Source organism: Geotrypetes seraphini, chromosome 8 (assembly GCF_902459505.1).
Source record: "Geotrypetes seraphini chromosome 8, aGeoSer1.1, whole genome shotgun sequence".
Lineage (NCBI taxonomy): Eukaryota > Metazoa > Chordata > Amphibia > Gymnophiona > Dermophiidae > Geotrypetes > Geotrypetes seraphini.
Genome location: NC_047091.1, coordinates 182,706,211 through 182,733,500, shown reverse-complemented (window position 1 = coordinate 182,733,500; position 27,290 = coordinate 182,706,211). Strand labels below are relative to the sequence as shown.

At 46.7% G+C, this 27,290-nt stretch overlaps 2 protein-coding genes across 3 annotated transcripts in view; one reads left to right on the top strand and one right to left on the bottom strand.

Annotated features, from left to right (window-relative positions):
* RITA1 (RBPJ interacting and tubulin associated 1) overlaps nucleotides 1–12,208 on the bottom strand; it is a 30,746-nt gene extending 18,538 nt beyond the window's left edge. The window contains 2 exon segments of the mRNA XM_033956014.1: nucleotides 9,869–10,024; nucleotides 12,076–12,208. The gene's annotated coding sequence lies outside the window, so the exon portion shown is untranslated.
* A 115-nt stretch (nucleotides 12,209–12,323) lies between these two features.
* The window catches only part of DDX54 (DEAD-box helicase 54), a 56,488-nt gene continuing 41,521 nt past the window's right edge, over nucleotides 12,324–27,290 (top strand). For both annotated transcript variants that reach the window (XR_004540445.1, XM_033956377.1), the window contains exons 1-7: nucleotides 12,324–12,552; nucleotides 18,736–18,859; nucleotides 20,739–20,809; nucleotides 23,139–23,327; nucleotides 23,691–23,740; nucleotides 23,935–23,976; nucleotides 25,905–26,000. Coding sequence is in view for 1 of the 2 variants with exons in the window: in XM_033956377.1 (XP_033812268.1) it covers nucleotides 12,457–12,552; nucleotides 18,736–18,859; nucleotides 20,739–20,809; nucleotides 23,139–23,327; nucleotides 23,691–23,740; nucleotides 23,935–23,976; nucleotides 25,905–26,000 (668 nt within the window). In the remaining variant the exon portion in view is untranslated. The remainder of the gene's footprint in view (nucleotides 12,553–18,735; nucleotides 18,860–20,738; nucleotides 20,810–23,138; nucleotides 23,328–23,690; nucleotides 23,741–23,934; nucleotides 23,977–25,904; nucleotides 26,001–27,290) is intronic.

The window sequence follows — 27,290 nt, the reverse complement described above, 5'->3', positions numbered from 1 at the left end:
TTTTATCAAGTTTTATTTTAATTTGATGAATCGCTTATTTAGTTTTACTAAGCGAGGTACAAAATTGATAAAAATATAAACATACAATTAGACATAAAATTTAAAATAATGGGTTAGACAAATAGACTTACAGACTGACTAATACACAAGGTAAGGGGGAACGGAACTACAATTCAGGATTTTAAAGTACAGATGAGAACAATAGGGAGGGAAAAGTGCAATCAAAGAAGAAAACAAATACAAAGTTTAAACATAATTTAAAGATTAAAAGCAGGGGTGTCCAACCTGTGGCCCGAGGGCCACATGAGGCCCAGTGAAGTATTTTGTGCGGCCCCGGTCGAGGGTGATGCAGTGTTTTCCTCTGCTGCCCCCGGGTGTTTACCGTCTTGCCGGCTCCCTCCTTTGTCTTGCTGCAGCATTTGCGTGTTTGTGTGGCCCCAGAAACATTTTTTTCAGCCAATGCGGCCCAGGGAAGCCAAAGGTTGGACACCCCTGATTAAAAGCATCTTTAAAAAGAAAACTCTTTAAATTACTTTTAAAACGGTTCAAATCATTTTCCTCTCTTAAATGCTGAGACATGGTGTTCCAAAGCTGCGGAGCCATCACTGAAAACATATCATGTCGTCGAGTTCCAATAACTTTCAATGAGGGGACTACTATAAGCTTTTGATTAGTAGACCAGAGAGAACACGAAGTGCTATAAGGGATAAGTAATTTATTGATGAATTGAGGTTCATTAGTGGAAAGGGTTTTGAATACTAGCAGTAAAATTTTGAAGGCAATACGATGGTTAATTGGAAGCCAATGAAATTTAATCAGAAAAGGTGTTACATGATCATATTTTTTACCGTCTCCTATATGGGTTTATCCGAATTGGTATTTTGTTTCGATCCTGGCTTTTCTATTCACTGTGTTTTTCACAGTTCTTTTGTTCCCCACAGCTTTTTTCTATATTTGATTTGATTTGATTTCTTATATACCGCTATACCATGAGGTTCAAAGCGGTTTACAATGAAGATAGATTAAAGATACATTAAAATAAAATAAATAAAAATGGTACTTTGGATTTCCCTAGCTGTCCCGAAGGCTCACATTCTAGCTAAAGTACCTGAGAAAACAATAAATAAAAATAAAATAAATGGAATAAAGTAAATTCCAGTCAGACAATAGGATCTGATGTTAGAAGTTCATAAAGACGATATGCCATGGAGCCCTGACTTATGCAGCCAAGCCAACACACAATATTTCAGCCATGAGGTTTCCCAGGAAGTAGTAATGAGTGCCAAAATACAGGCTTGTCATTTAGATCAGAGTCAGTGCAATGCTAAAATGCAGGCATGTCATTTGGATCAGCCAGACAACTGCCACTATCATCTCGGTGCATCAGCTGCTCACAATTTTATAGGACTTGTCCACTTTTTTCCCCATGCATAGATTCACTCAGTTCACGTCTACTTTCACCTGCAGTTGCTCGGTCACTTCCATCACCTGAGTGCACCACCACAGGGATCCGGAAGGTTCGCCCCCCACATTTCGCCCCCAGCAATTCGCCCCTCACATTTCGCCCCCCACATTTCGCCCCCAGACACATTTCGCCCCCACACATTTCGCCCCCGCACATTTCGCCCCCCGGATGTTTCGCCCCCACACATTTCGCCCCCGAGTGTCAGACTATTCCTCTCGCAGGCGATTTCTTTGCCGACACGACGGCAGGCTACAAATTCAAAGTGCACAGCTGGCTGTTCTCACTGCCTCTAATGTCGGCCCTGCAGCTCCGGACTTCCCCACACCTGCTCTTCCCCCCCCCCCCCCATTATTTTAAATGTTATGGCAGCCGCGGCGCTGTATCCATCGGAGGAGACTTCTAACCTCGGCCTGCCCCGGAACTCTTCCTGCAACAGCAACTTCATGTTCCTGCCTAGGCGGGTGGTGGCTGCAGGAAGAGTTCCGGGGCAGGCCGAGGTAGCGTGCACTGTCTGTCAATTCCTCCTGCTGGAAGGCCGACCAACCCCCCCCCCCCGATCACATGCAGGAGGGTGCCCAACCCCTCCTGCCAGAGGACACTCTCGACACTCCGCCGATCGCTAGCAGGAGGGTGCCCAACCCCTCCTGCCAAAGGCCGACCAACCCCCCAATCACCGGCAGGAGGATGCCCACCCTCTCCTGCCGGAGGACGCCTCCCCCAATCGCCGGCAAGAGGGTGCCCAACCACTTCTGATGGAGGAGGCCCCCTTCCGGACCCACACATGCTAACATCCCCCCCTCCGGACCTCTCCCCCACTAACCTTTAATCGCTGGCCGGCTGGAGAGGAAGGGGCAGGAAGAGTTCCGGGGCAGGCCGAGGTAGCGTGCACTGTCTGTCAATTCCTCCTGCTGGAAGGCCGACCAACCCCCCCCGATCACATGCAGGAGGGTGCCCAACCCCTCCTGCCAGAGGACACTCTCGACACTCCGCCGATCGCTAGCAGGAGGGTGCCCAACCCCTCCTGCCAAAGGCCGACCAACCCCCCAATCACCGGCAGGAGGATGCCCACCCTCTCCTGCCGGAGAAGGCCGACCAACCCCCCCCCGATCACATGCAGGAGGGTGCCCAACCCCTCCTGCCAGAGGACACTCTCGACACTCCGCCGATCGCTAGCAGGAGGGTGCCCAACCCCTCCTGCCAAAGGCCGACCAACCCCCCCAATCACCGGCAGGAGGATGCCCACCCTCTCCTGCCGGAGGACGCCTCCCCCAATCGCCGGCAAGAGGGTGCCCAACCACTTCTGATGGAGGAGGCCCCCTTCCGGACCCACACATGCTAACATCCCCCCCTCCGGACCTCTCCCCCACTAACCTTTAATCGCTGGCCGGCTGGAGAGGAAGGGGCAGGAAGAGTTCCGACCAACCCCCCCCCCCGATCACATGCAGGAGGGTGCCCAACCCCTCCTGCCAGAGGACACTCTCGACACTCCGCCGATCGCTAGCAGGAGGGTGCCCAACCCCTCCTGCCAAAGGCCGACCAACCCCCCAATCACCGGCAGGAGGATGCCCACCCTCTCCTGCCGGAGGACGCCTCCCCCAATCGCCGGCAAGAGGGTGCCCAACCACTTCTGATGGAGGAGGCCCCCTTCCGGACCCACACATGCTAACATCCCCCCCTCCGGACCTCTCCCCCACTAACCTTTAATCGCTGGCCGGCTGGAGAGGAAGGGGCAGGAAGAGTTCCGGGGCAGGCCGAGGTAGCGTGCACTGTCTGTCAATTCTATCAACCAATTACAGTTAAGGGGGTGCAGATGAGCCTGTTCTTGCCACGTCTCCTCCTCCCCTTCCCAGTCTTTTGAGCTTTGAATCTAAAAGGAGCGACACGCTTACTTAAGCACAGCGTCTGCCTAGCCTGTCAGCCAGTCAAGGTAGAGGGGAGGGGCGGGACCCTGTGGCACCATCCCCCCCCCCCCAACGCGGGACCCTGTGGCACCATCAGCTCTTACTCCCTCTAACGCCTGCCCTGCAGCTCCGGACTTCCCCACACCTGCTCTCTTCCCCCCCCCCCCCGATCACTATTATTTTAAATGTTATGGCAGCCACGGCGCTGTATCCATCGGAGGAGACTTCTAACCTCGGCCTGCCCCGGAACTCTTCCTGCAACAGCAACTTCATGGCCGAGGTTAGAAGTCTCCTCCGATGGATACAGCGCCGTGGCTGCCATAACATTTAAAATAATAGTGATCGGGGGGGGGGGGAGAGAGCAGGTGTGGGGAAGTCCGGAGCTGCAGGGCCGACATTAGAGGCAGTGAGAACAGCCAGCTGTGCACTTTGAATTTGTAGCCTGCCGTCGTGTCGGCAAAGAAATCGCCTGCGAGAGAAATAGTCTGACACTCAGGGGCGAAATGTGCGGGGGCGAAATGTGTGGGGGCGAAACATCCGGGGGGGCGAAATGTGCGGGGGCGAAATGTGAGGGGCGAATTGCTGGGGGCGAAATGTGGGGGGCGAAACTTCCGTGAACCACCACCACATATGTTTGCCTCAGTTTCACTATCAGAATTTCCTTGAGTTATTTCTCATGCTTCATCTTTTTACCCCACTAGGACCCTTGAAGAAGGCATTTTGCTGAAACACGGATCGTGTAGGGTCTGTATTACATCATACGTCAGTCATTCATGAAGTGGAGATCATTTTATTTTATTTGTCTTGTCTTAATAAACATCTTGTCAAGATCATTGCATTCCACAGTCTTTTCTTCTTTGGTGTCTGGACTTCTATTCTTTGTGGAATACCCGGGCCCTTTCTTTGTTCCTTTCCCAACGTTTCGTCATCTGCAACCAGATCTTTATCAATTTGCTGCAATTGGGTCGGCGGTCTGTAGACAACACCCACATAGATAGAAGTTCTGTCTTCTCTTTTCAGAGCAATCCATATCGCTTCTTCCTTTCCCCAGACCCCCTCCCTGCATTTCAGTCACTTGAATATTGATCTTTATATAAAGAGCTACTCCTCCAACTTTTCGACCATCTCTGTCCTTCCTAAAAAAGATTATAGCCTGGTTAAGTTTACATCCCATCCATGGGAGGCACTGAACTAGGTCTCTGTGATAGCAACAATGTCCAAGTCTGCCTCTAACATCAGGGTGAGATAGATGACAGGAGCCTATGGAAGACTTTTACAGATTGTGAGACCTATTCCTGCATTTTGCTGGAGTTGTTGAAGTCACGGGCTTGTACAAACTGGTTTCAGTTCAGATGCTGAGATGCTAATGTGTGCCATGTGAGTGTGTAGATTACTTGCTGTGAAGTTTCTCAAGGACACCAACCAGTGCTGGAAAGACAATTTGACAGTGCTATTTGACAGTGCTGAAAGAAAATGCAAGTCAGCAGAACACTCCATCTGGGAACCTAAGAACTGATCCAGGCTAATGCGCTGAGGCACTGATACTGATGTACCCGTGTGAAGAATGGAAACTTCAAGAAGAAGAAAGTTCCAGAAGCTATGCCTGTCCAGGGCCCCTCAGGGAAAAATGGAGGCATGGACTAGGAGAGGGTTAGATAGGCAGTTTGTCTGCTCCAATAGGGCGATACATATTCACAGCCAGGGGGAATAGTCTAAGACAAAGATACTTTCTGTATAAAACCCCCATGCTCTGGCAGAGTTTCTTTAGAGAAGCTGCGCCATACTTACAGAAATATGCTGGCACTGTTTGTATGAGGTTTTTTTCTCTCCATTGTATATGTCCAAACTGATTTATTTCTGATTTGACAAATGCTGCTATAATACTAATTACTAGAATAAAAAGTTATTTGCTTTGGAATATACAATGTAATCTTGTGGGTTTTATTTTGGGGGGGGGGGGGGGTTTCTTCACTACGGATCCCCAGTGAGGTAAAGTAAGAAGCCTTTTAACCTCGAGGGCTTGCAGATAACATAACATTGTACTTCTTGACCGCACAACCATAAGTTCTATGCGGTTTACAAAAGATTATAAACTAAAGATAATTTTGACAATGACAGAAAAATTTATTTGAGAAAAGATGAGTTTTCAACTGGGTTCTAAAATATTTATAAGAGCAAACAAGATAGTGACTTTTGTTGCCTAGACTGCGAGCGTTTGTGGTCATTGCTTTCCAGCTACCTTTCATCAGTAATCTCATTTTTTTCTGTAGTTTTTTGGGTTTAATTTCACTTCCTGTTGCATTTCTAAGTAGTGATTTGCTTTATTGTTTATATTGCTATCTTTACTACCGTCACATCTTATATTTTGCTGGGGGATGGGAGCACCACCATAATTGTCCTGCTTGCATACGCCACCCCCATCTTCTAGTTTAAACATCTAGAAACATTGTCTAAATTTCTCAGCAAGGATTATTTTTCCTGCTATAGTAAGATGTAGTCCATCATTACAATATACACGATTTCGTTAACCGCAGTTTCAGTTATTCATGGTTTTTCATTCCCAGACTTGGCCCCCAAATCGCTGCTCCCAGCATTGTACGGAGAAAATCACTACACTTGCAGGTCAGGTTATTTGTGGTTTTGTGTCTTTTTTAGGTTGTTGGGTTTTTTTACAGAAAAACCACAAATAACATATGAAAAGTTATTTGCGGTTTTTTTGTATTCACTGCCATGCTGTTCCCCTATCACCATGAATGCAGAGGGGGAACTGTAGTCTCATAGTAAATTTTGGCAGATTAAGACTCAAATGATCCATCCAGTCTGCTCAACCGTACACTCTATAAATTAATGATTTAATTTAAATTGTTCTTTTTCTTAGATATTTCTGGGCCAGTAACCCAGACCTCTGCCCAGTACTGAGCTTAGGTTCCAACTACTGAAGTCTCCGTCAAAGCCCTCCCCAGCCCATCCTCAACCGAACGGCCATATACGGGACACAGACCGTGCAAGTCTGCCCAGTACTAGCCTTAGGTATTCCCATTATTTTACCTCATTCCCGGCAAGCACAGCAAATTAGACAAGTGATTAGACGGCATTGGCATATTTTACATCTCCATCCCGATTTAAGGGATATGCCACTCTTTGCGTTTACACATAGTAGAAATTTATAGTAGCTTTTGTCCCCTAATAGGGATGTGGCTATATTATAGGGAACGACGGGTAAACAGTGGGGACACTTTCGGTGTACCCGGTGTGTGTATTGCAAGTATGGTTGGGAAACGGAGAGGGTAATTAACCCGAATACCGGGACAGTGTTCTGGTTAAATTCTTTCTCTGTGATACCAGCCAGGTAGTGTATGGGATTCAATGCCTGTGTGGGAAGTGGTACATTGGCTATACAAAAAGGAAAATTAAAACACTGTACTGTATTGCCCAGCATTAAAGTAGGTGAGAAGCTGATATGCATGGAACAGGATCCTTAGGTTGATAGTGTCTGAGGATCTGAAGGCAAAGAAACAGTGTGACAAGGTGGTGGCTGTAGCCAGAAGGATACTAGGCTGTATAGAGAGAGGCATGACCAGTAGAAGAAAGAAGGTGTTGATGCCCCCGTACAGGTCGATGGTGAGGCCCCACTTGGAGTATTGTGTTCAATTTTGAAGACCTTATCTGGCACACGATATAAGAAGACTTGAAGTGGTCCAAAGAAAGGTGACGAAAATGGTAGGGGGTTTAAGCCAAAAGAAGTACGAGATGAAACTGGAAGACCTGAATATGTATACTCTAGAGCAGTGTTTCTCAACTCGGTCCTGGAGTGCCCCCTTGCCAGTTAGGTTTTCAGGATAAACTTGACTTGCATACACTGCCTCCTTTATATGCAAATGTATTTCATGCATATTTATTTATTTCGATTTCTATCTCGTCCTCCCAGTAGCTCAGAACGGGTTACAAACCAACATTCACAATGGAAAACATTTTGGACAGTACAAGACTATACAGCAACTTAAGTACATTTTGGACAGTTCAAAGACTATACAGCAACTTAAGTACAGGAGAGTGCAGAAAGGAGGGGGAATATAAGGGGGTCAAGGGGTAGATTGCAGTTAGAATTTCAACTGAAGAGGAGGGTCTTTACTGCTTTCCGGAAGGTCATCAGAGAGCTCTGTAGTCTGATTTGGGAGGGGGGAAATGGTTCCAGAGATGGGGGATGAAGTGGCTGTAGAAGCGTTTGTGGATGGTTTCTGACAGGAGAGACCTTCCTGGGGGAGATACATAGGTGCTTCTCCATTTCAGAGCGGAGGAGGAGAGTGGGGGGGTGTACAGGGTTAACTTGGATCCTATATATGCTGGGGTGGTGGTGTAGATTCTTTTATGTGCTATCACCAGGGCCTTGAAAGCAAAGTGTTGGTTGATCGGGAACCAGTGCTCTGCGCGGAGGGCTGGGGAGATAGGGTCATGGTAGCTGAGGTTGTGTAGGAGGCAGATTGCTGCGTTTTGTACGCGCTGGAGGCGTTTGAGATCTTTTTTGGCCATTCCATTAAATAGGGAGTTACAGTAATCCATCCTGGAGAGAACATAGGCGTAGAGGAGTTGGGCTAGTCTTGGTTTGGAGATGTAGGGTTTGATCCTTCTCAGTTGATGGAGGTAGTAGAAGGAGGCTATTTGAGGTGGCCGTCTAAAATTATTCCTAGGCTGCCTATCTGATCTGCTGCTGTTAGTGAGGTGGAGTCCCATGATAGAGTTGGACGTGTGTATTTGGTACTTTTTTCCCTAATCCATAAGAGTTCGGTTTTGGAGGCGTTCAGCTGTAGTTTGTTGTTTGACATCCAGGTTTTCATGTCAGAGAGGCAGAGTTGGAGGTTATCAATTTGGGATGATCGGTTTTCGCCTAGTGGGTGGAGCAGCTGGATGTCATCGGCGTAAGAGTGAATTTTGATGTACTTCTGGGCTATATCTAGGACAGATCTGATGTAGAGGTTAAAAAGGAGGTGGGATAGAAGGGCGCCTTGGGGAACACCGTATTCGATAGGTTTGGGGTCAGATTTGGTCGGCCCTAGTAGGACTGTTTGGGTTCTTTGGTGAAAGAAGGAGGAGAACCACTGGAGGGCTGAGTCCTTGATTCCGAGGTCACAGAGTCTGGACAAGAGGAGGTGATGGTCGACAGTGTCAAAGGCAACACTGAGGTCAAGACCAGTAGGGCATCGCTGCCTTTGTTGAGTATTCACCAACTATCATCTATAATATCCAGGAGTATTCATTGTGGATATCTTGAAAACCTGACAGGCAAGGGGGTACTCCAGGACCAAGTTGAGAAACACTGCTCTAGAGGACAGGAGGGACAGGGGAGATATGATACAGAGGTTTAAATACTTAAAAGAAATTAATACAGAACCAAATCTTTTCCAGTGAAAGGAAAATGGTACTAGAGGGCATAAATTGAGGTTGTGGGGTGGTAGACTTAAGAGTAATGTTAGGAAATTGTTTTTCATGGAGAGGGTGGTGGATGCCTGAAATGCCGTCCCGAGGAGAAGGAAATGGGGACGGAATTCAAAAAATTGTGGGACGAACATAGAGGATCTCTAATCAGAAAATGAAGGGTATAAATTGAAGGACCGAGGCCAGTACTGGGCAGACTTAAACGGTCTGCGTTCTGTATTCAATGGTCTCTCGGAATCCGAACAACTTGGAATACAAATTTTTTTTTTTAAATTAAATTTTGCCCCAGAATCCGGACATATGGGAACTGCAAGTGTTGCTCAGCCCAAAATTTCCCCTCTGGCGCAGCATCCTGTTTTCGCCTGGGAGGGAAGCTTTGGGCTGAGCACCGCTTGCAGTTGCCGTTGCCGATCTTGCTGTCTAAGCCGGTGGGGGGGCCCGATCTTGCTGTTTCTGCCAAGTGGGCCTGATCTTGCTACCTCTAACAGGGGGATCCAATCTTGTTGTCTCTGCCAGTGTGTTTACTGTTAAATTTATTGGAAAATCTTCCAAGGAATGGATGAATCCAGTTTCTATTATTTTCAATGGGAACAATTGTCTTGGAACTCGAATGAGGTTCTGGAATGGATTAAGTTCAGATTCCAAGGTACCACTGTATAGCTATTCAGTTTAGGATGGGCTGAGGAGGGCTTTGATGGGGACTCCAGTAATTTAGGATGGTTTAGATAGGCTGAAGTGAGCTTTGACAGCAACTCCAGTAGTTGGAACCTAAAGACAGTACCGGACAAACTTCTAAGGTCTAATGCCCAGAAATAAGAAACCAAAAAAGCCACTAATTTAATCATGAAATTGGAATGCATCTACTTATAAGGCAGACTGGATGGACCATTCAGGTCTTTATCTGCCATCATCTACTATGTTACTATGTTCCTCCCTCCCTCTCTCCCGACTCTTAAGAACATAAGAATTGCCACTGCTGGGTCAGACCAGTGGTCCATCGTGCCCAGCAGTCTGTTACTGTGGCGGCCCTTAGGTCACAGACCAGTGCCCTAATTGAGTCTAGCCTTACCTGCATACGTTCCGGTTCAGCAGGAACTCGTCTAACTTTGTCTTGAATCCCTGGAGGGTGTTTTCCCCTATAACAGCCTCCGGAAGAGCGTTCCAGTTTTCTACCACTCTCTGGGTGAAGAACTTCCTTGCTTGCTTCCTTCCCAGAGAAGATCACCTGATCAAGAGAACAACATGGTGGGAGACAGACAATGAAAACCGTTCAACCATAACCTTCCAATAACCTCTTCTAGAGGATGTAGTCATTCATACAGTCTATGCCATAATGAACAAATGTTACCATACCCCTGAGCCAAAACTTTTCAAGTGTTTTATCTTTTTTTTTTTTTTTTCTAGATTTCATATAATTCCCTTGAACTTTATCCAGTAAAAACACTGTCGTATAATGGATAGGTAACTGAAAACAAAACCCCACAGATCACTTCAAACAATATCCAAGCCACAATGAGACTACATCGTGAAAAAAGAGGGTTTCTTTGGCTCATAAAAATCACATAAAAAGATTCTAAGTACATACAAATGTAACCAGTTATGTGTATGTCAATATAGTATAAATAACGTCCTGCTCAAGCTGTTTATACAGCGCCCCAACTTTTAGAAAAATTCTCCCACGTAATAAGTTCACTAGGAGGCAAAAAGCTCAGTACATAGAACCTCTAATAACATATATGGGTGTTTATTGGAATGCTCACCAACGTTGGAATTGGCAAAGCCGCCATCTAGATAAGTGTCGCTGTTTCTTCTTCATATACATTATTTCATATATTGTTTCCTATATATTTTTTGCTTTTTTGAAAATTGAGGTTGTCTTTTGCCTTTTGATATGAAAATAAATGTATAACTTCAGTTAGACATAAAGTTTACATTTAAAGGGTGGGATGTAAATGATTATATGACACTTTACCAATTCAGGATAAGGACCTGAAATAACATATATGTTTTGCCTCCTAGTGAACTTGATTACTTGGGAGAGTTTTTCTAAAAGTTGGGACATTATTTATACTATATTGTTTTCTTTGGTTTATTGATGTCTGTTATTGAGGCATCTTGTATGACTTATGGAATTTTATATTTTGAAGTATATGTAGGTTTGGCCAGTTTTGGCATGAAATGAAATTTGTCGTTGATGCAACGTGTATGCTATATGTATTTTGATCTGATATGTAAGTAGGTAATCTGTTATAGTGCAGTGGTTCCCAACCCTCTCCTGGAGGACCACCAGGCCAGTCGGGTTTTCAGGATAGCCCTAATGAATATGCATGAGAGAGATCTGCATATAATGGAGATGCCAAGTATGCAAATCTGCTCCATGCATATGCATTAGGGCAGGGGTGTCCAATGTCGGTCCTCGAGGGCCACAGTCCAGTCGGGTTTTCAGGATTTCCCCAATGAATATGCATTGAAAGCAGTGCATGCAAATAGATCTCATGCATATTCATTGGGGAAATCCTGAAAACCCGACTGGACTGCGGCCCTCGAGGACCGACATTGGACACCCCTGCATTAGGGCTATCCTGAAAACCCGACTTGTCTGGGGGGTCCTCCAGAACAGGGTTGGGAACCACTGTTATAGTGTGTCTCTGAAGTCTTTTATTTTGTAGGTTAATATGTAACTTGCCCAGGATAACGGCAGATGAGAAACAAACACATATGTATTTAGAATCTTTTGATGTGATTTTTATGAGCCAACGAAACCCCCTTTTTTCATGATATGGTCTAATGCAGGGGTGGGCAATTCCAGTCCTTGAGAGCCAGAGCCAGGTCAGGTTTTCAGGATCTCTTTCATGAATATGTATGAGATGGATTTGCATGCACGGCCTCCTTGAGATGCAAATCTATCTCATGCATATTTATTGTGGATATCCTGAAAATCTGACCTGGCTCCGGCTCTCGAGGACCGGAATTGCCTACCCCTGGTCTAATGGGTGGTCTAGGGCAGTGGTTCCCAACCCTGTCCTGGAGGACCACCAGACCAATCGGATTTTCGGGCTAGCCCTAATGAATATGCATGAAGCAGATTTGCATGCCTGTCACTTCCATTATATGCAAATCTCTCTCATGCATATTCATTAGGGCTAGCCTGAAAATCCGATTGGTCTGGTGGTCCTCCAGAACAGGGTTGGGAACCCCCAGTGCTGAGCAAACTCCCTTTTTTGCTGCTATCTTGGGCCTGTGAACGCCTTAACGCAGCTGCTGCATGAGACTCACCTTTCAGGCGACGCTGCAGGTTTCCGCCGCGCGCCTGTCCTCGCGCCGCTCCCTTTCCCCGGGTCTCGTAGCAATGAGAGCAAACAGCGACGCGACCTAGCGCTGGACTGAACCATTTGCAGCGCCAAAGGCGGGGGAGGACGGACACCTGCCGCAGCCTCGGAGTCCAGCAGAGAGCTTGGGGTTCCAGCTTTATGGACAGCCTGCCCGTTGGTTGGCTTCAGGCTGAGCCCGGACCAGACATTAGACGTCTCGCAGTTCCGCACCCCTCCCGGCCCGAGAGCGACTTGGGATAGTCCGCCCCTTCGCTTCCGGGTTGAAGCGGAAGTAGCGTGGTCGCTCGCTGAGCACGCTTTTCCGGGGTGAGGGCTGCACCGGGACATGGCGCAGAAACGGAAAGGGCCGAGGAGGCGGCGGCAGGAGCAGGAAGCCCCCGGGCAGCCCGAGTGCGCAGAGGGCGATGGCGGAGAGTTTGAGGTGGGCGAAGAAGAGGGGAGGGGCTGCAGCGGCTGTAAACGATTTTTAGCATTTATATACCACTTAAGTGGGGCAATGGGGGGATTAAGTGACAAGGAGCAGCATGGGTTTGAACCCACAGCAACAGGGTGCAGAGGCTGTAGCTTTAATCACTGCACCACTCTAGAAATCAAAATGTAGCAGATGTTTTAAGTTTGATTAGGATTTTATATACCGCCTATCAAGGTTATCTAAGCGGTTTTACAATCAGGTACTCGAGCATTTTCCTTATCTGTCCCGGTGGGATCACAATCTATCTAACGTACCTGGGGCTATGGAGGATTATGTGACTTTCCCAGGGTCACAAGGAGCAGCGGCGGGGTTTGAACCCACAACCCCAGGGTGCTGAGGCTGGAGCTTCAACCACCGCGCCACACACTCCTGCCATTGTGACATCACTGATGAGGTTGGCTCTTATTGGTGGAATGAGGCATTATGATGTCACAATACCAGCTCTGCTTATCAGAGGCTGAAACTTTTTACTCTATTTATTCAGTGTTCTCTCGGGGGAGCTCAGAATGGTTTACATGCATTTATTCAGGTGCTCAAGCATTTTTCTGTCTGTTCTGGTTGGCTCACAATTTAATGTACCTGGGGCAATGGGGGGATTAAGTGACTTGCCCAGGGTCACAAGGAGCAGCGTGGGTTCAAACCCACAACCTCAGGGTGCTGAGGCTGTAGCTTTAACCACTGCCCCACTCTAGAAATCAAAGTGTAGTATAAGTGAGCCAAAGTCTAGGACAATCAAGCCATTGTGACATCACTGCTGATGTTGGTCCTTATTGGTGGAAGGAGGCATTATGACGTCACAATAACAGCTCTGGTTAACAGGCTGAAATTTTTCACACTATTTATTCAGTGTTCTATACCGTTCTCCCAGGAGAGCTCAGAACCATTTACATGGATTTATTAAGGTGCTCAAGCATTTTCCCAGTCTGTCCCAGTGTGTTCACCAGGGGCTATGGGGGGATTAAGTGACTTGCCCAGGGTCACAAGGAGCAGCATGGGTTTGAACCCACAACCCCAGGGTGCTGAGGCTGTAACCACTGCACCACTCTAGAAATCAAAATAGGACAGTGAAGCCATTCTGACATCACTGATGAGGTTGGCTCTTATTGGTGGAAGGAGGCATTATGATGTCACAATACCAGCTCTGGTTATCAGAGGCTGAAACTTTTCACACATTTCAGAATGGTTTACATGCATTTTTTTCAGCTTCTCAGGCATTTTTCCCTGTCCATCCTAGTGGGCTCACAATCTATCAAATGTACCTGGAGTAATGGGGGGATTAAGTGACTTGCCCAGGGTTAAAAGGAGCAGTATGGGTTTGGGAACCCACAACCTCACAATACTGAGGATGTAGCTCTAACCACTGCATCATTTTCCACAGTTCATAACGACTCTCATTACCTTACAATGTAACACATATTAAACTTTATTAATGTAATGGTCATTGCACAACAATGAGTAAAAGCAGTTTGGCATATTTGAGTTGCTTCCCCATGCCTGTCTATTGACTTTTTCTCCAGGAACTTAACCAATCTTTTTTTTTTAAACCAGCTACTTTAACCGCTCTTATGAGAACCATTAAATATTTTATCTACATGGGTATAAAAGAAAGTAGCAAGCATGTTGAAATAAGTCTGTCAATATTGTGACATGTCTCAAGGTTACGGTTCATAGACAGTGGAGTGCAAGACGTCAGCGTGCTGACAATCCAGCGCCGACAATTTGGCGCAAGACAGAAGCGCACGGGGGAAAAAATAATTTTTAAAGAGCTCCGACGGGGGGTTTGGGGTGGCAACCCCCCCCCCACACACACACTTTATTAGTTAGTGTTTGCGCTGCTGCTGGAGGGGGGTTCAGGGGGTTGGAAACCTCCATTATAGCAAAAACGGAACTTTTTCTGATTTTTTTTGGGAAAAGTTCCGTTCCCCCACACACACACACCCCTCCACAACGGCAGCGCGAACACTAACCAATAAAGTGGTGGGGTTGCCACCCCAAATCCCCAGTCGGAGCTCTTTAAAAATTATTTTTTCCCCCGCGCGCTTCTGTCTTCCGCCGAATTGTCGGCGCACGATTATCTTATTGCCAAAGGTTACTCATGCACAGTTGTGGATCAGTGTGAGTCAAACATTCCAAGAGTCAGGATGTCAGGAAAAATCCTCGTGCAAATCAAGTAATAAACTGCTAAATTTGAAGCACCATTCAGTGATGAAATTTCTTACGAAAGGAAAAGGCCAAAGCAGATCCATGAACGCATGACTGCAGTTTATGGTGAGTCTGCCCCATCATCCTACAAAGTAAAATTTTGGGAGCAAGCAGTTTAAGTGGGGTAGAGAGTTCATTGACAATGACCCTCACACTGGACAGCCTGTGGAAGCAACCTCCACAGAAATGTTCAAGAAAGTCAAAGATTAAATTTTGTCAGGCAGACAAATGGTTTCTCAAATAGCTGAAGAAATGGGCTTCTCAGCAGGTACAGTTTGGAAAATAATTTAAGTTGGGCATTTCCAAGGTTAGTGTAAGATGGGTTTCAAGAATGCTGATGCCATGTTAGAAGGCCAAGAGGCTCCAGTGTTGTCTGGAGATATTGGAGATGCTTCATGAAGACCAAGTGAATTTTTTTCATGGTTTGGTGACTGGAGATGAAATTTGTCAGAGATCCTGAGTAGAGAATGACATGGGAAAAAAATCTGTCCCCGTCACTCCCCCGTCCCCTTCACTGCCCTTTCCCCGCCATCCCCTTCACTGCCCTTTCCCCGCCCTGCCTTCCCCTTCACCGCCCCGTCCCCACAGCATCTGTACAAGCCTCAGTACTGCAATATTTAGCTTATTCCTTCCTTATAAATCAAAGTTCTGGCTGCTGAACTAGAGAAAAAGATGTTCAGCTGGCAGGGCTTTGTTTATAAATTTTTATCAACACAACTAATATACTACTTTATCCTAAAGTAAAAAAATAAATTAAATAAATAAAAAATAAATTTTCTACCTTTGTTGTCTGGTTTCTGCTTCCCTCATCTTCTTATTCAATTCCTTCCATCCACTGTCTCTCTGCATCTTCCATTTGCTCTGTTACTGTGCCTCTCCCTTCCCTCCCCAAATTGGTCTGGCACCCATCTTCTTCCCTCCGCTCCCCCCCCCTAGTCTGGCATCTCTGTCTTCTTCCCTGCCAGCATCTTCTCCCCACTCTCTTCCCCATTTCCCTTCAGCGTCTTCTCCCAGTCTCTCTTCCCCATTTCCCTTCAGCGTCTTCTCCCAGTCTCTCTTCCCCATTTCCCTTCAGCGTCTTCTCCCAGTCTCTCTTCCCCATTTCCCTTCAGCGTCTTCTCCCAGTCTCTCTTCCCCATTTCCCTTCAGCGTCTTCTCCCAGTCTCTCTTCCCCATTTCCCTTCAGCGTCTTCTCCCAGTCTCTCTTCCTCATTTCCCTTCAGCGTCTTCTCCCAGTCTCTCTTCCCCATTTCCCTTCAGCGTCTTCTCCCCAGTCTGTCTTCCCCATTTCCCTTCAGCGTCTTCTCCCCACTCTCTGTTCCCCATTTCCCTTCAGCGTCTTCTCCCCACTCTCTGTTCCCCAGTTCCCTTCAGCGTCTTCTCCCAATCTCTCTTCCCCAGTTCCCTTCAGCGTCTTCTCCCAATCTCTCTTCCCCAGTTCCCTTCAGCGTCTTCTCCCAATCTCTCTTCCCCAGTTCCCTTCAGCGTCTTCTCCCAATCTCTCTTTCCCAGTTCCCTTCAGCGTCTTCTCCCAATCTCTCTTCCCCAGTTCCCTTCAGCATCTTCTCCCAATCTCTCTTCCCCAGTTCCCTTCAGCATCTTCTCCCAATCTCTCTTCCCCAGTTCCCTTCAGCATCTTCTCCCAATCTCTCTTCCCCAGTTCCCTTCAGCATCTTCTCCCAATCTCTCTTCCCCAGTTCCCTTCAGCATCTTCTCCCAATCTCTCTTCCCCAGTTCCCTTCAGCATCTTCTCCCAATCTCTCTTCCCCAGTTCCCTTCAGCATCTTCTCCCAATCTCTCTTCCCCAGTTCCCTTCAGCATCTTCTCCCAATCTCTCTTCCCCATGTCCTTTCAGCGTCTTTCCCCCCACGCTGTCTTCCCCATTTCCCTTCAGTGTCTGTTCTTCTCCTCCCACCTTTCCTCCCTTTCTCCATCCTGTCCCCTTACCTTTATGGCGCATTCACCTTCCCCCCCTGCAGCGAGAACACCTCTTAGCCACTTCCTCCATGCCTGGTGCTTTCCAAGGGGTACCAAAGGGAGGGACTCTGTTTTGTCATAAGCTGTGTCTCCTAGCTCACAAATGTATCTTGCAATCATGGACATCACCTTACTGGCCCTCGTTCCGGAAATGGAGAACTCGTGTCCATGATTTGGCCGCCTGGGAGACTCGTGCGATTAACCACAGGAAGCCATACCTGTGTCATTATTTAAGGAGAGTGGGAAGAATCAGAGTATGAATGGCCTCAGCCACTGACCCTCAAGCCTTGCATTGAAGTATGCTGGTGTAGAAGCACTGAGGTTGAGAGAGAAACTGGAGAGTGACAGTCTCTGGTATCCAGAACAGATATTGTGATGTCATAATGCTTCATTCCACCAATAAGAGCCAATTTCATCAGTGATGTCACAATGACTTCATTATACTATACTTGGCTCACATAAGAATCAAGAGTATGAATGGGCCTCAGGCACTGACCCTCAAGCCTTGCTTTGAAGAATGCTGGTCTAGAAGGACTGAGGTTGAGAGAGACACTAGAGAATGACAAGGGATGATTTCCTGCGGTTATCCACAAGGACGGGAACTGTGATGAATTTTGTCACCATGTCATTCTCTACTTGTAATCCTGTCAGAGAGAAAGACAGTCCCTGTGTGGTGAGTTCAAGACAACCCCCCCCCCCCCTTGTTAATCCTTGGAGTTCTACTTTCATGTGCTTCTTCAGTAGAAAAGATGCAAAGTCATTAGCTCAGACTCTCGCTTAAGCATAGCTATTGCTAACAGGACTTTATTTGGATGCTACTGATTTATAGATCACATTTCCATGGTTCCTCATGTCACTGGATGGCACAGGGGCCTCTTACTTGTTCTATGGCCCTATTATACTCTTCACTGTTAGAGAAATAGACCACAGAAAAGGAGCCTAGGTAGTTATTTGTTGCAGTCTAAGATTGTGAGAGAAAGAGAAAAATGTGTTATTAACCAAACAAAAGAGAAATGAAATGCTTGTATATTTTAGCATTCAGCAAGATCGTCTTGATAACAACCTCTGCCTTGTCTCACATTCAGTGTTTGCAGCCTACTTATTCATTCCTCTTAATTAAGCTCAAAAGGCCAATTTAATGTCCTATCCTGCTTTCCTGCGTCTTCTGTGTGTATTGGAAGCAAAAGCAAAAAGTATGGTTCAGAGATGTAAAAATTAAGGTGGCCAAGCCATGATATTAATGTTACATCTCCATTCTCCAATAAGTGTTTAGTAAGTGGACTTGGGTCACATACAGGGTTATTGCAGAAATTCTGTATGAAAGAGCTTCGCTGAAGAGGGTGGTGGTTGTTTATTAACATTATAGAACAGTGTTCTTCAACCACCGGTCCATGGACCAGTGCCGGTCCACAGAAATTGCCTGCCGGTCCAAAGGGCCAGCACGTGCATCAGGCCCAAAACAGTATTCTTCAACCGCTGGTCCACGGTGCGATCGATGCGGCGTTATCTTCGAGCCAGCTCCCTCTTCCTAACTGATTCAGTGCACAAAGCCACGGGCAGTGGCACCTACGGGCATCCTGCGCCTGGACCGGAAGCCTTCTTTCTGACATTGCAACGTCAGAGGGAAGGCTTCCAGATGAGGCACGGGACGTGCAAGGTGCAATTAGTACTATTATGGGGGCGGGGTCTGGGGTGGAGATTGGGTAGAGATGGGCGGGGTCTGGCCCACGACTTAGCCCTGTGTTCTTCAACCGCCGGTCCACTGACCGATGCCAGTCCACAGAATAATTCTTTTATTTCTGCCAGTCCATAGGTGTAAAAAGGTTGAAAAACATTGGTATAGAAGATGAATAAATTTCCTTTGCAGTTCTTCCCTTTCTCGTGTGAAATCAGTGACATATCATGCTTTATTGTACATATGTGATATATTTTTTTTCTCACTTGCCTAACCAGTCTAGTAAACGTTTGCCAGCCTTCCCGGCACTGGATTACACCTCGGATGTTGAACCAGACACCAGAGAAATGGTGCGAGCGCAGAACAAGAAGAAGAAGAAATCGGGAGGCTTCCAGTCCATGGGTAGGTTCTGTGCTTGGAGGTTCCCGTTACATCCAAGTTCTGCTTGTTCCCGCCCGGGCCTAACGAGGCTATATAGTAACCCACACCAAGCAGGCTAAAGAGCAGTGTCTCGCAAACTTCAGGAAGCCGCGCTTGGAGGGTATCCGGAAATGCGTGGACATCGCACGCATGTGTGAAGGCCCCCCCAGATGGAGCCTTGAGCCACCAGTGGTGGGTGCGGCAAGAAGAGAGGCACATAGAGGAGGAGAGGTACTGGCGCCATGAGAAGCATGTCCTGTAGACAGTAAGCCTGCGCTGGCGCCTCTTCTTCTAGCCGGCGTTTGGTGGCACTCCCAGAATCTTGCCGCGACATACAGTTTGCGATACACTGCCATGGAGATGGGCAGGGCCCTGAGGGTAAGACATTTTCCGTGGCCTGTAGAAATGTCTTCTAGGACTTATGATCATATGTTCACAATGGTATATAGTATAATCTCGTTATAACGGACTTCAAGGGACCTGGAAAAACGGTCCATTATATCCAGAGTTGTATTTTTTTTAAAAACTTTATTTAGGTGAACTTGAAACAACGTACAATCAATGAACAACAGTCACTGCACAAGGATACAGTGTACCCCTGGTCATTTGCAGTATTCTCCGACCGGGACTTCCTGTGCTAAAGTCGGGCTTCACCAATCAGGAGCTGCATGTTAAAGTAGCTCCTGATTGGTGAGGCCCGACTTTAGTGCAGGAAGAGGCGGTTAGAGCATACCGTGAGTGATTTCCTTCACTCGTTGGCGCTCCGGCTGCTCTCCTGTCTCCGGCTGCCCTCTCCTGTCTCCCCCACTAAAAAACGTATTTGCAGTTTTTCAAGATTTGCAAGGTTTCTGGAACGGAACTCCCGCGAATATCGGGGGAGTACGGTACCACCAATATCGCCACATAAGTGCAAATTGGCAGGCCAGAAAATAATATGAAAGAAGAAATTCAATCCATGGGAGTAAACAGAGAAAATAAGAAAAAGGAGAATTGGAAGCAGTGGAGGGGTGGGAAGGAGACGGAAGAAAACAAGGAAGAGGTCTTGAAGCCTCAGAAATGGATGTTGTTCAGCCAAAAGCTGTCTGATATAGCCATGTTTTGAGGCCAAGTTTTTTTAAAATTTTAGCATGCCATCTTTTTTTATATTTTTATACTTTCGATGGTAGGGCTCAGAATGGAAACGTTAGCAGTCGGAGCTGGCTGAAACAGGATGGGAAGACAGATACAACGTAAAGGGGCTAGTGAAGAGAAGTTTTGGAAGCAGCAGTGAGGGTTAACCAGAACATCAGTCATGCAGTTCTGAGGGCTGTGATTTTTTTTCCAGCTGCTGATCTGAAGGTATTTCTGTTGGGGGGTCATGGACCTGTACAGCTGTCCCAAGGTTTTTAACTCTATCATGACTCTCTACTAATTGAAGTGGCAGCATCTGTGATAGCTCTTTCCATCTGGTCTGTGAGATGATATCTGGTGGCCTCTGGGTGCGATTGTGAGAGACCTTTGGGTTCCCTCACAGCCTCTCTGTGATGTATAGGTTAGGAGTCTTAACCCTTTGTTGCAGTCTCTCTGTCTGGAACTTGTAAACCGGGACCGAGGCTCTTGCACTGTTGCTCTATGTACAGGGTATTAACTGGAAGCTTTAAACTGCCCGGCCACGCTCTGTGTGACTAGTAAATCAGGACGTTAAGATCTGACAGCGGAAGTGATTTTTTTTTTTTCTTCTGAAATCTTTTAATACTTTGCATTTAGCGATTGATAATACTTCCACTCTAAGAAAGTAGATGTGTCTTTTAATGCATTCAGTTCACAGGTTACCTGTTGTTTTGCTAAATTTTACTAGTGTGTTGAATTTCTTATTTTCCAGGCCTCAGCTTCCCCGTGTTCAAAGGAGTGTTGAAGAAAGGTTACAAAGTACCCACCCCCATCCAGAGAAAGGTAACGGTCAGCCTTTTTAGGAGGGGGACTTGGGGAGAGGGAACAAAATGCATCCAGAACAGAGAGAGTGGAGAAGTTTGTGGTATTGTATAGCTTAAATGCAGGAATGCCTAAACTTGTCTCAGTGATCCCACAATGAACGTATATCAGATACATTTGGCCATATTGGGTCTCTAATTTATGCGGATTATCTTGCACCTATTCAAAATGGATATGCTGAAACTCCGACTGGCTGGGGGATCACCAGGTCAGGTTTGGGAACAGCCGGCTTAATACTTTTGCAGCAGGGAAGAGTGGCCCGTGGTGCTACTTACAGAAAGACATGGGAACAGGGAGCCACAGTAAATCTGTGACAATGGAAAAATTTGCAGGCGCATCACCACAGATGCAGGGACAAGACGTTTTACCGCCCGCTGTAAAAAAAAAAAAAAAATAGGACTGACTTTTTACCACAACTCCTTGCTGAGTTGACCCCCTCTTCTTACCTCCAGCGATGCCAACGCTGCGCTGAGTTGGGTTAAGCAGACCTGATCTGGCGTTGTCCTCCTTCCACCACCTCCTCCTTCTGTAAGAGAGGACCCAATTGGTCCTCCCCTCGACGACCCCAATTGCCCCTACCGCCACTGCTACACACATTTAAAACCCTGCGGCAATGAGCCATTTTGTGGGTTTTGCAGCAGTGGCAGCAGCGACGGCGAGGAGAAAAGAAGCAGGCAGGAGCCATATTCTGGGTGAAGTGAGAGGGTCGTGGCAGGGAGAAAGCAACAGGGAAGGAGTCGGAGTTAGGCGGTAGCGGCACCACTGGTCTGACCCAGCAGTGGCAATTCTTATGTTCTTATGAGTGGGAATGGAATCTCCTCTACATTACACACTGTAAGTCTTTTCTTTTTTTTTTTTTAACTCTAGGGTCCACTCTCTCTTGCTTGCCTGCTTTTCTCCTTATTCCCCATCCCCCCTAGCCACATTAGGTTGGGGGGGTTAGGAGGAGAAGCAGGCAAGCAGAAGAAGAGAAAGTGGTTCTTGGGGGGTTCTTTGAAATTAAAGGAGACCATTTTTTGGCTGTGTTGGTATTGCTGTTGGGTCTGGTGAGTTGGAGTGGGGTTATTTTTTGGTAAAATATTAAACACTAATGCTTGCTTGTTTTTATTTATCATACTTTTTGTTCAATAAATTTACAATTAAAATAGGTACATAAATAATACATTCCTCATTGATCCAATAAAGATTTTTCTTTTTCATTAGTATTATGTAAATTCCCACATTAATGTCGAGAGAAAATTTTGAATTTCAAGGAGCGATATTGGATTTACTTTAGCATTTCGATACAGTGCTGGGGATGGAGCTCGTGGGGACGGGGACAAATCTTTTCCCCCCGCATCATTCTCTAGCGCTGCTGCCTGCTTTGAGTGAGTGGAAGCTTGAAGTCGATGGGATCACTGTGATGGGAAAGGGCTTCCAGAGGGTGTGATAGGACAGAGTACGGTATTGGGGTTCAAGAAGGAAAAGGGGATAGAAGGGGATAGGTCAGGGGTAGGGAACACCGGTCCTCGAGAGCCGTATTCCAGTCGAGTTTTCAGGATTTCCCCAATGAATATGCATGAGATCTATTTGCATGCACTGCTTTCAAATGCATATTCATTGGGGAAATCCTGAAAACCCGACTGGAATACGGCTCTCGAGGACCGGAGTTCCCTACCCCTGGTATAGATAGAGCAGTGGTTCCCAACCCTGTCCTGGAGGAACACCAGGCCAATCGGGTTTTCAGGCTAGCCCTAATGAATATGCATGAAGCAAATTTGCATGCCTATCACTTCCATCATATGCAAATCTCTCTCATGCATATTCATTAGGGCTAGCCTGAAAACCCGATTGGCCTGGTGTTCCTCCAGGACAGGGTTGGGAATCACTGAGATAGAGGATCACTATATAGGTCAGTGGTTCCCAAACCCTGTCCTGGGGGACCCCCAGCCAGTCGGGTTTTCAAGATATCCCTAATGAATATGCATGAGAGAGATTTGCATACCTGTCGCTTCCATTATATGCAAATCTCTCTCATGCATATTCATTAGGATATCTTGAAAACCCGACTGGCTGGGGGTCCCCCAGGACAGGGTTTGGGAACCACTGATATAGGTCCTGGACTTGATGGGCCGCCGTGTGAGCGGACTGCTGGGCATGATGGACCTCTGGTCTGACCCAGCAGAGGCACTGCTTATGCTCTTATGGCTGTCCGTTCACATATTAATCCAGAGGTCCCTGGACTTCAGCACTTTCTCATCTTCACTTCCTCTCTGGCTGTCAAAGTAATTTTAGTTGTTGTGTCTTGTAGACCATCCCAGTGATCTTGGATGGAAAAGATGTGGTTGCTATGGCCCGGACCGGCAGCGGCAAGACGGCTTGTTTCCTCATTCCGATGTTTGAGAAGTTGAAGATACACAGTGCGCAGACGGGGGCCAGGGCGCTTATTCTCTCGCCCACCCGGGAGCTCGCCCTCCAGACCTTGAAATTCACGAAAGAGGTACAGAGCAAGAAGCCTGTCAGTGAACCACCGTCCCCCTCTGTGTGTTTGTGGCTCTGCAGCATCCCGTACAGTCACTTTGGGTTTTCCCTATGCTGCAGCTCGTGTATAAGTCACTTCTTAGGTTTCTGTTCCAGTGTTAGGCTTCTTCATAATACTGCATGATAGGTCTCTTCCTTTCTTTAAGATCCGTTGTGAGTTCCAGTAAGATTACTCGGATTTCCTTGAGTATCCTCTATCAGAAACCTAATACCAGGCTCTGAAGGGGTGACGGAGAGAACCGTAAAGGGAGGGAGGGAGTACAGCGGCAGTGTGTGTAACGTTCCTTCAGTTTAACTTTTCCTGCTGTCCTTTCCCTCACAGCTTGGAAAGTTCACTGGCCTGAAGAGCGCTCTGATCTTGGGAGGCGACAGGTAGGCCAAGCCGTTTTCTCTGTTCTCCTCTTTCCCACCTGCCTTTGCCATTACCAGTCTGGCAGGAAGTGTGGCACCAGCTAAGGCTAATTTAGTAGGTGAAAGTTGGGAGGGGATATTTGAGCTGTTTGTGAGGGTATCTGGGCTCCTGCCCCTAAACCAGCAACTTTTCAGCAATAATCTCTCTCTCATAGAATGGAAGACCAATTTGCTGCTTTGCACGAGAATCCAGACATGTAAGTAATAAGATTTGAAAGGATGGCATGCTAAAATCCCTATTAAAAGCTCTGTTTGAATAATGGTACTTATCATAGAAAGGCCAAATGGCCCATTCACAGCATCCACTATCTCCTCCTCTCCCTATTGGCTAAGGCTCTTAACATTTGCATCTCCTCTTCCTATAGGCTAAGGCTCTTTACACCTGCATTGTGATGTCATAGAACTTTATGGTTATAGAAACATAGTAACATGATGGCAGATAAAGGCCAAATGGCCCATCCGCAGCATCCACCATCTCCTCCTTTCCCTAAGAGATCCCATGTGCCTGTTCCTTGCTTTCTTGAATTCAGGCAGTCTTTGTCTTTGGAGGTTGTGCTGTGATGTATGGTTGGATTATATCACTGACTGAGCACTTTCTATTTATTTCATTTAGATATATATATACACTGGTGTTTTAGCCCGTTACATTCGTTACAGGAACAGGTGCTAGAATAGCCCCACCTATACCCTGACCCTACCCTTGCCCCGCCTCTACCATGTCCCCGCCTGATTCCAGTCCCACCACCTCACCTTTCACTATTTCCATAGTTCTCTGTACCCTTTTGGCCCTCATAGATCTTCCATTGCATGTATCACCTGACAGGACCTTTTGCTCCGTGTGGGTCTGGCCTCCTGGACCCCCATTACTTACCCGAGGTGGTAGCAGTGGTCCTGATGTACCAACCCCTCCTCCCTCAGTGCCCCAAAGCAGCAGCGGTCCTACCATTTCCATCTCTCCCTTTCCCCCTTTCACACCCTCTACCATCTCTCTCTGATCCTGTTTTGCCCCTTTTGCCATCTTTCCCTTTCCTGTCCTCTCCATCCTTTCCCAAGGCCATCTCTCTTTCTCCTGCCCCCTCCATCCTCCCTGAAGTCTATCTCTCCCTGTCCCCCTTTTAGTCCCTCTGTCCTTCTCATCCATCTGTCTCTCTCTCCTTTCTTCACTTGAGTCCAGCATCTCTCCCTTCTCTCATTCTCTCCCCCAAATCCAGCACCTCCTGCCTCTGCAGAGCTCTCGCAGCTCCTCCTCATTCTCCTCCAGCCAGGCTTCAGCCATCTACACTGGCTCCGGGCTCCCAGTGTCGCGGAGGGAGGGCGATGTGGAAACCGCTGAAGGCTCCTTGCAATTGGGATAATAAAACCCTTAGCACGCATGTGCACATGAAACTCTGTGCGTCCGTGCAGGCTCCTACTGTGCATGCGGAGGCACAAAGCACAGATGCACGGAGTTTCAAGTGCGCATGCGTGCTAAGGGTTTTATTATAGCGGATATATTTTAATTTGTTTTATTGGTGATAGATCCATTTAATTTTTGTTGTGAGTCTTTTTGTCTCTACCAGGAGACTGTCCATTCATCTACCACTCTTTCTATAAAAAATATTTCCTTAGATTACTCCTGGGCCTATCGCCTCTTAACCTCATCCTATGCTCTCTCATGCCAGAGTTTTCTTTCAAATAAAAGAAACTCGCCTCTTGCGCATTTATGCCACACAAGTATTTAAACATCTCATGGCTGGTAGTAGGCAGATAGTGATGGGATTGGTTTACAGGTCTGTTGCTTGTCATATATACTGTGAGATTCTCCTCTCCTCCTCTCTCCATCTCCCTATGGTAAATGCCTCGACCTAGGACTTTACCAGCTGTGGTGGAGGAGGAGATAGATGGCAGTTTATTCCTGGAGCCCATCTGGCTTTGCTTCCTGTGCTGTCTGCACAGGAGGGGGTTAGAGGTTAGATGGACTGCATACACAGTATATTTTTTGTAGCTACTATTTGGGTTTCTGCGAGGTACTCATGATCTGTATTGGCCACTGTGGATTCAGGGTAAGATGGACCATTGGTCTGACGCATTGAGGTTAATCTTATGTTCTTAAGAACTATTTTTAATATTCTTTTGTTCCTTGCAGAGTCATTGCCACCCCGGGACGTCTCATGCATGTCGCACTGGAAATGGATCTAAAACTGCACAGTGTGGAGTATGTGGTCTTTGACGAAGCAGACAGGTGAGTGGGGGAGGGGGTGCAGGCTTGAAATGTCTCTCTCTGAGCTCAGAATGTGTGTGTGTGTGTGTGTGTGAACTCTCAAGGCTGAAGAGCTGAGTGACCCTTAGAGAGGTGTTATTTCACCTTTTGGCTGCTGGTAAGCTTTCCCAGTTAATCATTACATTGATGGGGGACTTGGCTGTCACCTGGGATGATTATACCTAAATCACTTCACTGCCAGTTTTCTCATCTATGCTTTGGCAGGGGTGTCAAATGTGCAGCCTATGGAAAAGTTCTGCATGACTGCCACTTTGGTATCTAACGTGATTTTTACGTCCTGGTTTAATTACATATAATGTAAATTTGTCTTTAAGTACTTGTAGTGGTAATATTTTATTCCGGTCATCATTAGTCTTGGGTTTGACATATGTGGGACTGCCGAAAAGTTCTCGGCCCAACCACGAAAGTCGGGGCAGTCTCCATCAAGGACAATACACTTAGTCCAGTGATTTTTTTTTTTTTTTTTTTTGCTAGAACATAAAAAGTGGAAAATCACTGGATTAGGTATATCACCTCAATGGAGACTGCCCTGACTTTGTTGATTGGGCTGAGAACTTTTCAGCAGCCCCTGGTACCTGCAAGTTTCCAAGTTTTATTAGGGTTTTACTGTCCTGCACAGGAAATGAATGTGTTATGAATAGACATCTCTAAAGCAAAAGGTCTTCAGTTTTGATTTAAATCTTTCTATTGACGTCTCTTGTCAGAGATGTGTGGGTAGTGAGTTCCAGAGCTGCAGTCCCTGAGCTGAAAAGATCACTTGTCTAATATAGTCATTAATCAGTTCACAATATGTAGAGATAGTGATTTGGTTCAGATTGCTTGATAAAAGGGTTCTTGATGGCGTGTAGGGTACCAGTAGATGGGCAAGATGAGTGGGCTTACCAAAATTAAATACAGTTAAACCTTGGTTTACAAGCATAATTCGTACCAGAAGCATGCTTGTAATCCAAAGCACTCGTATATCAAAGCAGATTTCCCCATAAGAAATAATGGAAACTCAGAGGATTCGTTCCACAACCCAAAAATTTAATACAAAATACTTTACGTAGTCGTATTGCAAGACTTTGCTTGTTTAGAACAGTCACTACACGTCTGCAGCATCAGAGAGAGAAGAACCATCTGCTCAGTTGTGATGATGTGATGCGTGTATACTGTACGTACTCGTATTGCAAGACGTCGCTCGTTTAGAACAGTCACTATACTCCCGCAGCGTCAGAGAGAGAAGAACCATCGGCTCAGTTGTGATGATGT